We start from the raw sequence: 13931 nt of genomic DNA, 5'->3' as shown, positions 1-13931 counted from the left end.
TTGAGCAAAAAAACAAACACATGGACTCAAGACCTCCAAAAGAAGCTTTTATTGCATTGTTAGAGTGTAGTACTATGTAAGAAAAAATAACAAATCTTGCAATGAGTAAAAAAAAAATGCTTTTTTGGTCTTGAATGTTCTAACTGCAGATATTCAATGACAATGTAAATGTTTCTAAATGGCCCTTTTCATCAGTTAAACTGTGATACCCTTCATGCGTCATACCTTTTCTGTCTAAAAATGAATTTAAAAATTTGCTTCAAAGGACTGGTATATAAATACACAAAACTGCATTTAGCACATTCTTTCATTCTTTTTCCTTTCTACCAGAGCTCTAATTGTTCATGATTGTAGGTTACCAGTAAGTACATACAGACAATAGTGGAACATCTGATTATTGAAAACATCAAAGATGTTAAGTTCAGCTTGGGGAATTATTTCTACAAAATCATGTTTAATACAAACGACAACAGTTATAACAATATTGTTCAATAAACTCCAACTTCTCTAGTGTGGTCAATTTACTAATGGGAAAATAATATTAAATCCCTTTTAATGCATGTAGAAAGGACATTGTCACAATATAAGCACATTGGATGCACTTAAAAATGTAAAAATATGCATTAAATTGTCTATATGAATGACTTTTTAAATGGAGAATGCCTACACTCAGATGATTCCATTGACACAAACAGGCTACAGCCATTGTGTATTCGAGGTACTGTTAAGCAGGGCGGGGAATACCCAGATAAGGCTTCATGGTGTTCATGTTGGTAGATTGGAGTTTTACCAACACAGTGGTCAACAATGGAGTACAAACTTAATCAAAATGCAGTACTAAATTGGCATTTTTCCTCTTAATCCTATTCAAATGAAGGATCATACACACATCTCTGATGTTTTTTCTTTCTGTTTTTTTTTACTGAGCACAGCGCTTATTGTAATGCAGCATAGAAGGCTTTCAAGCGCGTAAAGGCTAAAGAATATGCTTCAAAAGCCTATTCAAAAGCATCCATAAACCACAGGTTTAAGTCGCCAAAAGTAAAAGAGGTGTTATAGCTGTCCAGTTAGGTATTAAAATACTTGAAAAACTACAAAAGTTGAATGTTATCTAATTTAAAGGCCTGCGTCCCAATGGGCTGCACATACACAGAGATCACAGCACAAAGCTGCCGTCCATTAAAGACATTTCAAAAGGCTGCTAGGACTTTGCATAATGTGGCGCTGTGTGTGCGTGTAGCATTTCTGTGTGTGTGCCGGAAGACAAGACATTCACTGCTTTGAGGGGAAAGGTGCTGCTCCGAAAGGGTCGAGATCCATTTGTGGGGTTTGAGGAGCTCCGCTTTGGACCACCAGTTCTGTGAAAGGTACAGCTCCAAAGTCATCAATTTTATTTCCGTCAAACACGCTGTGCAGGGAGCTGGCCCTCTGCCTGCCATTGGTTGAGTTGATCTCACTTTTGTTGTCTCCCAAGCTCTGGTGCTGACCGTGTCGACTGCCATCTTGAGGGTGGAAAGGCTTGGCTCCGAACGGATCCAACAATACCTCCTCTGGGGGCAGCGCAGCTCCTTTTTCCATCACCTCGCCCAGGGAAATACTGATGTTCTCTTTGGAGTCGGACGTGCTGAGGAACTCGTTGCTGCTCTGCGAGTCCCGTCTGCCTACCTTTTTGTGCCTTCGCACCCGTTCGGGGGTACGGAAACTGGGCTTGTTGCTCTTCCTACCGCTTGTGGGTGTGCTATGGTGTCGCTTTCCGTTGCTGCCACTGGCCTCTTGCTTGGTGCGCCTCTGCCGCAAGGAGAGTTTTTGAAGGCTGCGCAGCTTCTGCCTCTGCTGGGGACTAGCTGCTTCATCAAAAGGTGTTTGGCCAAAAAAGTCCTCCTGGTTCCCGGAGGTGGGTATTACGTGGCTGGGCTGGAAAGGCGAGAATCCGAATACATCCACGCTGTCGGGGGAAACGGGTGGCGTCTGGCCGCTGGGTCCATCACCACTCCTGCTTGACCTGGATAGGTTTCTGTTGAAAGGAGCTTTGGTGAATACGTCAGTGTCCTCCGCATCGTTCTCCTGGCTCGCCTGCCTAAAAGGGGCTTTGGCAAAAATATCTGAACTCTCTGGTGACCCTCTGGGCTGACCACTGCCAACAAAAGGAACAGCACCAAACACGTCCACAATGCTCGCGGCAGGCATTGCGACACTTGGCGAATTGGGAGGAGTGGTCTCACTGGTTCCAGATTCAGCTTTCACAGTTCCCGGAGGAAAAACTACAGCCTTCTCCTCCGACAACCCAAGTTTTGCTTTCCTAGACTCACAATCTGAGTCTGAGCTGTGTTTGTCTTCCTCTTCCTCTATCTCTTCCTCAGAGTCCATGAGTAACGGCCTCTGACCCAGGTTCTCAGGTTCGGTGTCTTCATGTTCGCTGTTGAGACCTTCCTCCTCTTCCACCTCCTCGTCTTCACTACTTTTGGGAGAGGGTGGGTCAGACTCAAAATCACTGTCTGATTCCTCGCCTGCTTTCTGAGGCAGCGAACTAGTAGAGCTACTTTTTTTTGTCGTTTTGTGTTCCTTGACAGATGGCAGGGTTGTGTCTTGCAAGGCTAGAACAGCCACACCAACACTGGGCTTCTCAACTGGATGCTCCGCTGTCAGCACACCAGCTCCTGCTAAATGAACACACAAGTTGACAGTGAATGTCTGATGTACACAACATGTGAATTTAATATGCTCTCATCGGGAATAGTGCCTATACTGTAGTTCTCCTAAAGAAACTGCATATACTTTATTCCACCCTTAAAGAAAAGTGACACATAAAATCACTGAGAGCTTTTCAAAGAAAGACCTACAAACCTACAATATAACAGTTTAAATATAACAGTAAATGAAATGTGTTTTTGTTAAAAGCTGAATCTAAGTGAAACGTTTTCATTGAAAACTGAAAAATAACTGGGAAAACTGAAATAAAACAAATACCTTTTTGTGACTACCAAAATGGTAATGTATATAACAAAATTTGAAATCTTTACAACTTGAAAATATATTAAACGTGCCACTAGATAGCAATAACACCATTAACACAATAATAAGTGCATTAAATTTGGCAGCCCTAAAATACAAAAACTAAAAAAAAAAAGTAAATAAAGAGAAACTTAGTCTGTTTCAGTTGCTTTTAGTTCTCTTTATTTTTCCTTCTATCATTGTCAAAAAAAAAAAAAAAAAAAAAAAAAAAAAAAAAAAATCTAACCTAATACCCTGTCCTAAAAGACAAGAGGCATCCTTATATGATACATTTAAAGCTATAATTATATTCTGATTTTGTTTGTGTAATGATGTTTCACATCCTTTACATATCAAGTAATTTTACAATTACAAATTTTAGGATAAAGCACATTTCAGCTAATTTGATTTAAGAAAAACTTTATTTAAATCACAAATCTGTCCTTCACCTGCAAAGTCTCACCTGACTCGGTGTTCAGTGCTCCAAAGATGTATTCTTACCCTCAGGAAAGATTTTTGAAATTGCACAAAAAATGTATTTGTTTCTTATTTGGTTAAAAAAAAATGTCAAGAGACATTGGAACTGAAATAGACTAGCTATTTGTTCCTTATTAAATTAGTTTAAGCTAGTATATCTTGCTACAGCGCATCACAATATTTGTCAACATGTATAATTATTGAGATATTTGTCTAATTTCAAAAGACTGAAATTCTCAACATGGTTAGGCATTGCCATCCTCCCCCTGCTGAGCAGGCAGAGCTGCGGATCTGTTATCATCAAATCCATCCAAACTGGCAGAGCAAGACGCAGGATTAGCCAAACCCAGTTCTACGTATAAGTTTAAAAATATATAAATAAAACTAAGTTAAATAACTAATTAAATAACTACTTCTACTACAATTATAATAGTTAATAGTAGCTGGGGGAAGGGGTAAAGAGAAGCGCAAGAACAGCACAGGAGGAAAGAAACTGTGGTGCTTTTCGAAGAAATCTGAAGCTTAGAGAAAAGAAAAAAAAAAAAATATGCGAGCAGACTGTTTAGGCTGTCCGGATTACAACACAACACATCTAATCACGCCTACCTCCTGGAATACAACAATCCATAGTGCAGCATAATGGAACATCCTTAATCATATAAGAAGATCGTAAGCAGAAGAAGAATATTGAGTGTTCTTTTCCAGGCCCATCCGATTACACGCTGATGACAGCTCTAGTAAAAACGGCCAGTAATGTCTAAGCATGTGGACATCCAGATCTCTCCCTGCTTTGCTTGAATAAGGAACATCATGGAAATATCCTATTGCTCTGAAAGCCACATAGCCATCCAGTGGATTACCCAGACCTCCCTTCAGACAGCTCAGCAGATGCTAAGCTGATTGTCTTCACAATATATGCAAATGATTTACGGACACCGTCAGATATGCTTCAATGGTTCATTGTCTCTTACCTCATTATGTCCAAATGCATCTGTTCTACATGTAACTTTACCAGGCAAACACAATATATGAATTGAGCTCATAAAGAGAGATTGTTTGTTCTATTGTTTAAAGGTGCTAAAGAGGATGTTTTGTTTTATACATTTTTGCAATATTACTTGAAACTGTCTTTACTAACTGATAAAAGACTATTTATTAGGTGCACTGAAAGTAATAATATTAATATACATAATCTGTGCACGAGGTAGGGCCTTAAAAACATCAGCCAATCGTTTACGCGATCATCGCGTAAACGATTGGCCCTCTGGCTTGTTGATCACTGCCGTGACGTTCCTTGTGAGAGACGAGCGCGGCTGCGCTCTCCAGTAACTTTCCACACTCCACAGGCGCCACATGCAATGTTTTTGTCAGGAGACAGGAGTAACAACAGCAGATTATGAGTTACCTGCGGTGAGTCTGACATAATGAATCCAAAAAACACGACACAGCGAATGCCGGTGGTAAACACTCGTGTTCCAATACTTTGGGAGGCGTTCCTTGTTCTTACACATGCGCTCATTTCAAAAACTCACTAACAGTCTTTGGTTTCTCAGTCAATGAAAAAATCCTCTCTATCACCTTTAAGAGCCATTTTAATGTTTCCCCCTCCGAAGACCAGTTACCTGCTTAATCAAGGTTTAAGGGATAAAGCTTACAAATGAACAAGACAGCCATAGCACATAATTGGTCCTCATACATAATCGTATACTTAGCATATATTAGACTTGAGGGTGTTTTGCAAAATCAAATTTAAAACAAGAGGTACTCCAATAGGGTCCCATTCAACTAACGTTCCAGAAAGACTTCAGTGCATGTAAGCTTTGTTTTACCGTTAAAAGGGGGTTGTGAAGTCTTGCAAAAGATTTATTATTCAGACCAGCAACCTTATGCTGCTGTCCAAGAGAGCATTTTACATATTCTGAACACATTTTATATTAAATTATATATCATTTATATTAATGTATATTTGACATTAGCATTAAAGTTTAAATTAAAACCTGTGATTGGCTGGAGATACTGTTGACCCCCCCAAAAAGGGAAGGCATGTTGAAGTCACTTAATTTATTGAGTAGCACAGTCTTTATCCCATATATATATATATATATATATATATATATATATATATAAATAATTTTAGAATGAAGAAGGTTAACATTATGCTTTTCCTAAATAAATGAAATATATCAATGTTATTCAGTTTAGAATAAAACTGTTAGACAAAGACAGCCATGCTTTTATATAACAGGAGGAACATCTTGCTCTTGTGGTATAAAGGTGGAAACTTCTTATACTCAAAGCATTAGTCAAATGTTCCTGATACGAGCTTCTATAACAAAAAACAAATATAACATTGCTTTTAAATAAGCTTTATTTATAATTAGCATTGTATAAAGAAACATACATTATGATACATGATATGATAGTATGATAGTATTTACATCAGTTTGTCAACTGGAGACTGAACATTAACAGCTTATGCAACTGATGCTGTACGTATGCAAGTATGTACAGATGAGAAGTCACTGAGGAATGGTGGGGCTATGAACTTTTGTCATCTACAGGAACATATTCAACAAAACAAACAATGTGTTACACAGCTCTGACACCTGTACCATGATCTCTGGGGCAACATAAGGCATGGATTAAAAGCTGTTATAGGAGAAACTTTGTGTATTAGCGTCAACAAAACTAATAAGAAATACTAAAAACAAAAGTAACCTACAACTCCAATATGCAAGAGGATTTAGTCATTTTCAACAGATGTTCTGCTTACACTCGCTCATTAGTTTACAATATGGCTCAATAGACTTTTAATACAAGTTATGTGTTCACAAGTCTGTCAGTTTTAACTGTCCACCAATATCCCACTCCATCAAGATGCCTCTGAAAATGGCTGTCTTTATCTAATACAAAATGGTAAAACACATTAAACTTTAAAAATAAACATTTAAAAATGAACAAAAAAAAACAATGTTACCAAACATGTTCGGAAAAAGCAAAGTAACTTGAGTGGGTGATGAGATGAGTGAGTACATAAAATTAGGAATCCAGAACATGGATTCGCTAAACATTATGGTCAACTTACCGTTGGGAAAATAAAGGTTCAGTAAACAATATGGTAAGCCCTTATGTAAACTATTACTAAATGCAGTGAATAAGTACCTCTAAATGCATGTGCTGACAAGGAATACATGTGACATTCGCCATTAATTAAGGCTCAATGCTGCCAATATGAGTGAGACAGCAACAAATGGCATGTGATATGTCTGTACTGTGGTTACCAGTGCTAACAAGTAAAAAGGCTCGTACATTATTAGACATGCCGTTTTCTAAGGAAAACATCATCTGTGACCAGAAAAGAGTTCTAGCATAGGCTACATAATAATAAGACATCACATTATGCAAAAGAATGAAAAAAAAGGGCTGCCAACTCTTAGTTGCTTCTGTAGATGCAACAGTTTCTGATTATTCGGCTAACCTCCCTCAAGTTAACCTGCCAATGTTCCCTAAATTGGCAACTTAAAGTATCTTCACAGTAAATTACAGAAAGGAAAAACAAGTCTCAATGAGGAATTTAAAGCCAACTCTAACACTGGAAGAGAGAGACTTGTGTTCAAATCCATGAAAAACTGGCATGTTTACAAGTAAACAAAGTGAATATGAGGATCGCTGGAAATTTTCTACGGTCTGAGGTCCATAGAAATTGTACCTGAGAACTTTTGGCATTCACTGCTGCTAATAACAACTTGTTATCAAGCACATAATGTAGCTAACTGGTCGAAAAAAAAAAAAAAAAAAAAAAAGTAAGTGGAAAATTAGGTTGCTCAAGAATCAGAAAATCTATTCCATCATGCCAACCTGATGCCTAAATGCCAATATTAGAAAAAATAAAGAAAATTCCCTTAAACTTGTACATTTTCTTTTCCCAACTAAAGGAAAACCATTTGTTCTGCTCTGTTCAATATAAAAATATTAACATAAAAATGTGGGTCCTGAGAGAGAAAAAAAATCTAAAACTGACAAAGCAAATAAAGTCGACACACTGAACACACTGATAATGAGATTAGACTTGTACATACATACCACAGTGGTATGCATGTACATACATACATACATACATACATACTTGTACATACATACCACTATATAAGAGTTAGCCCAAACTATTAAAAGTAAATCTATTATAATGTAAAAAAAAAGATGCAGATGTGAAAAGAAAGAGCATAGCACAAATTTACAACTATAATATTGCAAGTGCATAGACAAACAAAAGTTAAAGCTTAAAAAAAAAAAAATACAAGGCATCAGCAACAAGCATTGAGGTGCTATAAAGCTATGGTTTTGTGTATATAAATAATTCCCTAGATGAAAAGTCTATTTTTCTTATCTCTTATAGTTCTTATAGTGTATTATTTGCATTATTTTATAATCTGCAAATTCTCTCTATTTCTATGCTTGCATTTTACTATGCACTACTTCCAGCCTGACTTATCTATATATAATATCTAAATCTATGTATGTACCAGATATATAGTGTTTAATTGAATTCTTATCTTATGAACAGTGAGAAATAGAATCGAAAACAGACATATAGGGTTTGCTGAAATGACAATATTGTAACTGTCTAAATGTATATTTTTAAAGTGGTTAAAGGAATAAATGGTAACATTGATTCTGTTTGTCTCCCGGCTCCAGATGTGACAGTGATATGTGGTGTAGAGGCGCCACATCCAGTGAGCAGAGAGACAGAAAGGGGTTCGGGAAGAGTAGGAATAGGGGAGCACATATAGGAGGAGAGAGGAGGAGGAGGAGGACGGTAAAACAGGGAACTTTGGTGAGGGTCCTTTGAGAGCCGGCTGCTAGAACTTGCCTGCGTTGGCCAGGAAGGGCACAGAGCCAAATGGATCCTCAGGGAGTGAGGGCTGCAGTACCGGCTGCTGTCTGTCTATGCTGCTGGCCTCCATGCTGACAGATCGCTCTACTGGCTTTTCTGTGGGGAAGAAGGGTAGCAGACACATAGAAAGTGTTAATGTAGCAATAATGCAGGATGCGTATGCCCTCTGCTGGAGAGGGTGTAGAATACTAGAAGAGGATAGATGTATGGATGCAATTCTAAAACAGACTCAAAGAAAGAGACGGAGAGAACTGCACTGAAAGCCACTGTGATATTTACAATGGTCAGGATCTACAAAAAGACACACAGAGACACTTGCTTGCTCTTAGAAGGTCAAACTCTCGATCAAGAAGCTCCTCTTCTGTGAGTTTGGAGAAATTGTCTTCTCCAAATGGGTTCCATCCAGACATATCAGGAGGGTTATTGACAGTCTGAGGAGAAGGACTCATGACCTCCACAGTGGACACTGGGTTTCTACTACAACAGAAAAAGGAAAAATGCCAAACATTTAAATACTTAAACAGTACTATAATGGGTCTCTCTCTCTCTCTATATATTATATATATATAGTCCAAAAGTTTGGAACCACTAAGATTTTTAATGTTTTTAAAAGAACTTTCGTCTGCTCACCAAGGCTACATTTATTTAATTAAAAATACAGTAAAAAACAGTAATATTGTGAAATATTATTACAATTTAAAATAACTGTTTTCTATTTGAATATATTTCACAAAGTAATTTATTCCTGTGATGCAAAGCTGAATTTTCAGCATCATTACTCCAGTCTTCAGTGTCACATGATCCTTCAGAAATCATTCTAATATAATGATCTGCTGCTCAATAAACATTTAATGTGTACAATTGTACAAAATATTTGTGTACAATATTTTTTTTCAGGATTATTTGATGAATAGACAGTTCAAAAGAACAGTGTTTATCTGAAATCTAATCTTTTGTAACATTATAAATGTCTTTACTGCCACTTTTGATTGATTTAATGCATCCTTGCTGAATAAAAGTATTCATTTCTTTAATTTCTTTTCAAAAAAAATAAAAATAAAAATTCTTACTGACCCCAAACTTTTGAACGGTACTGTATAATGCTACAGAAGCTTTGTATTTCAGATAAATGCTGTTCTTTTGAACTTTCTATTCATCAAGGATGTTTTCAACATTGAAAATAATCATAAATGTTTATTGAGCAGCAAATCAGCATATTAGAATGATTTCTGAAGGATCATGTGACACTGAAGACTGGAGTAACGATGCTGAAAATTCAGCTTTGCAGCACAGGAATAAATTACTTTGTCAAATATATTTAAATGGTACACAGTTATTTTAAATTGTAATAATATTTCACAATATTACTGTTTTTTACTGTTTTTTGTAATTAAATAAATGTAGCCTTGGTGAGCAGACGAAACTTCTTTTAAAAACATTAAAAATCTTAGTGGTTCCAAACTTTTGGACTGGACTGGACTGGACTGTGTGTGTGTGTGTGTGTGTGTGTGTGTGTGTGTGTATATATATATATATATATATATATATATATATATATATATATATACATACATACATACATACATACATACATACATACATACATACATACATGCATGCATACATGCATGCATACATACACACACACACACACACACACACACATATCTATCTATATCTATATCTATCTATATTTATATCTATATCTATATATATATTTATATTTTAGTGCTGATTAATTTTTTTTCCAGTTTAACGCATTAAAAATATTAACGCAGCATCCTTTTTTTGTCATCCTTTGGCTAGCATTACGATATATGATCACGCTCTTATTCATGCAAATGCTTTTAAACCATTTAAGCATGCCAAAAGAGAAAAAGAGAATGCGCTGTCTGTGAATGTCTTGTCACACACGATGCACAGACAGACAAGTGCCATTGTGCATGGACGGCGCGCCAGAATCGAGTCCTCTGTCACGCTTGAACAATAACACGCACAATAATGCCAAAAATATCCGTTTTGTCGAGTATCCTCATAAGAGCAGCCTTGAATTAGTTAAATAAAGTCTTAAAAGGAAAGTAAAGAGCTGTGAGAAAGTGGGACGCGTGTGAGATCTGCGTCATGTGCAGCAGCGGCAGCTCTTAAAGAGACAGCAACCAATAATGCTGTCTGTCATTGAAGATAATGAAAGAACAAAGGTAACAGAGAAAATCAATCACTGATGTTGACTAAAGAATTTTTGTAGCTTTAATAATGATTATCCATATTTAATTTAGACTATAAATTATGCAGTGCAGACTGTTTGGTAACTTTATTCAATTTCTGTATTTTTCCTATCTGTTAGACAGGTAGGAAAGACACGTAAATATGATATTTATTATGAGTTTATGTGAGGATTGTTCCAAGTTCACTTAAATTAAAAGTTGTTATATTTTTCAAGCCTAATAAATGTAAAAAAATGATATAGCTTTCAATTACACTGTAATGTTGAATGGCTATAATTCATGTTTAAAATTGGGGGAAGATTTTATGGAGACATCAGTAGCTGTAGGCTATTAGTATCACTAATACTTCATTCATAAAATGATGCCATTATATTTAAAGTGTAAATTTAAAATATACTGTCTCCATGTTGTTTTAATTTGGAGATTAACTGTGAAATTATTACATTATAAAATATATTAAAAGCATATAAAAACGTAAGTGTTTTTAATTGCGATTAATCACAGAAAAAAAATTGTGATTAATCAAGTTAATTTTTTTAATCGATTGACAGCACTAATTTATATTTATATTTTTATACATACATATATATATATATATATATATATATATATATATATATATATATATACATACTTACATACATACATACATATATATATATATATATATATATATATATATATATATATATATATATATATATATATATATATATATATATATATATATATATATATATATATAGAGAGAGAGAGAGAGAGAGAGAGAGAGAGAGAGAGAGAGAGAGAGAGAGAGATTCCCCCAACATTAATGTTGTGAGAAAATAAAAATAAAAAAAACTTTCCCACTCCAAAACATTTGAATGGTAGTGTAATATATATTAATTCTGCTGTGAAATTCTATGACAGCAAACTGGCAAAATGGCAAACAAAGACTCATTCATTCAGTAGTGTGACCGTTAAACTGACTCTACATCAGTAATAACGTCCAAGGTTCTTGCCTGATGTTAGTGAAGGGGGTCTCAACTGGAGAAGCTCCGGCAGGGTTATAGGAGCCCAGCGGGGCCTGGAACTCCAGCGGGGAGATATAGGGCACCTGCTGGACCGGAGCACATTGCTGCTGCTGCTGCTGAACAAAGGCTTGCTGGTACTGATGCATCTATAAGTGACAAGCAAAAGAACTTAGTCAAATTAGTAATCTAGTAATCCCAATTTTTATAGGCCTGCTGTTGTGTGCTAGTGCTCAGAACCTCACTTTGACAATTCACAAGAGACATGAAAGTAGCCCCAGTATCACATCGCAGTTTTAATATTATTGCAGCATTTGTTGTGTTGCTAGGATAATTGTTGCAATGAACTATACTAGAAGAAGCTTTAAGATAAACTGCAACAAGTAACTCAAATCGATTCCACGTTTATTGGTTTATTTGGCAAGTAGTTGTGTAATAAATAGGACATAATATGCATAATCGCAAAATAAAACTCTTAGGGGAATTCAAGACCTGGTCATCCTGGATATTTTGAGATAATGACTAGAAAGATAACTGTCCATTATCCCTTACTTAACTTTCCACTTAATATAAAAGTGTGCTTTCTCCATACAAAATGACCATGAGAACACAGGGAGATAGAAAGAGACACAGACAGAAAGAGCGCCACAGAGGCCTCTGAATTTCCCTACAGTGTAATTGCCTCATATGTTACAATTTAACACAGAGAATCGGTCGATTTCACCACCCCATTCAATCCCCTGATGGTTTTGCATGGAGCAGATTGCATCTGAAATTAAACAGATGGTAACCATTCGGTGGAAAATGAGCTAAAAATTGCTCCGCCTTAACATTATGTATTTAGCGAAAGTCAGTTAGCAACATTTCCTCTTTTAGCGTAAACACAATTCAAAGGAATTATTGACGGTTATGACTGGGCGACATTCACTTGGAAGGAGAAACAGTTTGGCATTGCTTCAGTGAGTGAATGGGGCCAAATGAGTATTTAAAGGAAAGACAGTCTAATTTCAGACTTCTAGGAAAATATACAACATAACCTACAGACATATGCATAGTAGATAAATTTACATTCTAAAAAGCACCACCATTCTTCTCAATGCATTTTACATTCCTTCACAACATTCATTTATAAATATATCTATCCTGTATTAAAACTGCATCTACTTAAAATCTGGCAAAATTCCTTTTTAAAACGTGAACAAATGGCCCTGCCACTAATGTTCAGGGTGTATGAGGCATCTCACCAGGGCAGTGTAGTGAGCCTGCTGTTGCTGCTGGGAGTGATATATGGGCTGCTGCTGCATCATCATCTGCTGCTGGAGCATATGCTGCTGCTGCTGCATCTGAAGACTCTGTTGCATGGCCTGATGATACTGCGAAAGAGAGAGAGAGAGATGTCAGTGGACAGTCGTGATGAGCGTGGGAGTTTAATTTATGCTTCTCAATATGTTCAGTAACACGGTGCTGTCATAGGGTTTATACCATCACATGGTATAATCCTACAACATCATACATTTAAAATTCAGAGCAGCAGGCTTGAACTCGAGACAACAGGACTTTTAACAGTGATCACAACACTGCAGTGTATAACAACACTGCCAATTTCATTGCAATTTGAATGAGCACTGGACTAACAGAAAGTGACTCAAAATGCAATTTTGTGTGTGTGTGTGAAGCACAAAAAAACAAGAGCATTCTGCAGTGAATAATGCATTGTTTAATTTAATAACTAAAGGTGAAATTCACTGGTGGCAAGATGGAATTTTAATAAACTTGTTTGTCTATGCAGTGGAAATGTGAAAAAATAAAATAAATTAATCCATGCTACATGACTAGGAAAAAAAAAAAAAATCTATGGCCAAAACACCCATAATGCACTTGATTCTGCAGCCATCATCCTGTCTATCTGAAATTAGGAAGCTCGACCTGTAGTAACAAAAGACCTAAAACTATCAAAAGTCCACCGAATGACACAAAACGACGCACTTTGCTGACAAATAAACCTTTACATATATTACCGACATTGTAACAATGCTGGTTGAGAATTGGCTACCTTATCTTTTAAGATTGCTTGTAGTTTCAGAATAGGCCAATGTCCATCTGACCCATTAAAGTCAGCATGAAATAAATTCAAAATTTTCTAAATACATTTTATTGATCTTTTTTTCAATTCCTTTTTTTCAATTCTTAATCAAAATTGAGTAACTTGAAACAGTGAAATGATAGACTTCCATCTGGTAACATGCTGGACTTCTCCAATAATTTAACCCACTTAAACACTGCCCATTTCCTACAATCGACTGTAAGATCTCATTCAACCAACAACCGATGGAC

At 36.3% G+C, this 13931-nt stretch overlaps 1 protein-coding gene across 5 annotated transcripts in view; it reads right to left on the bottom strand.

Moving 5' to 3' along the window:
- Positions 1–34: 34 nt before the first annotated feature.
- The window catches only part of bmp2k (BMP2 inducible kinase), a 41490-nt gene continuing 27593 nt past the window's right edge, over positions 35–13931 (bottom strand). For 2 of the 5 annotated variants that reach the window (XM_048188174.1, XM_048188169.1), the window contains exons 12-16: positions 12842–12970; positions 11589–11746; positions 8682–8839; positions 8339–8458; positions 35–2660 (exon numbers count right to left, since the gene is read on the bottom strand). In XM_048188174.1, coding sequence (XP_048044131.1) covers positions 1273–2660; positions 8339–8458; positions 8682–8839; positions 11589–11746; positions 12842–12970 — 1953 coding nt within the window. In that variant the 3' untranslated portion in view covers positions 35–1272. The remainder of the gene's footprint in view (positions 2661–8338; positions 8459–8681; positions 8840–11588; positions 11747–12841; positions 12971–13931) is intronic. The other 3 variants (XM_048188173.1, XM_048188172.1, XM_048188170.1) reach the window with 3 other exon arrangements.

This window comes from Megalobrama amblycephala, linkage group LG4, assembly GCF_018812025.1.
Source record: "Megalobrama amblycephala isolate DHTTF-2021 linkage group LG4, ASM1881202v1, whole genome shotgun sequence".
Lineage (NCBI taxonomy): Eukaryota > Metazoa > Chordata > Actinopteri > Cypriniformes > Xenocyprididae > Megalobrama > Megalobrama amblycephala.
The sequence above is the reverse complement of the archived record's forward strand: the minus strand, read 5'-3'. Positions and strand labels throughout refer to the sequence as shown.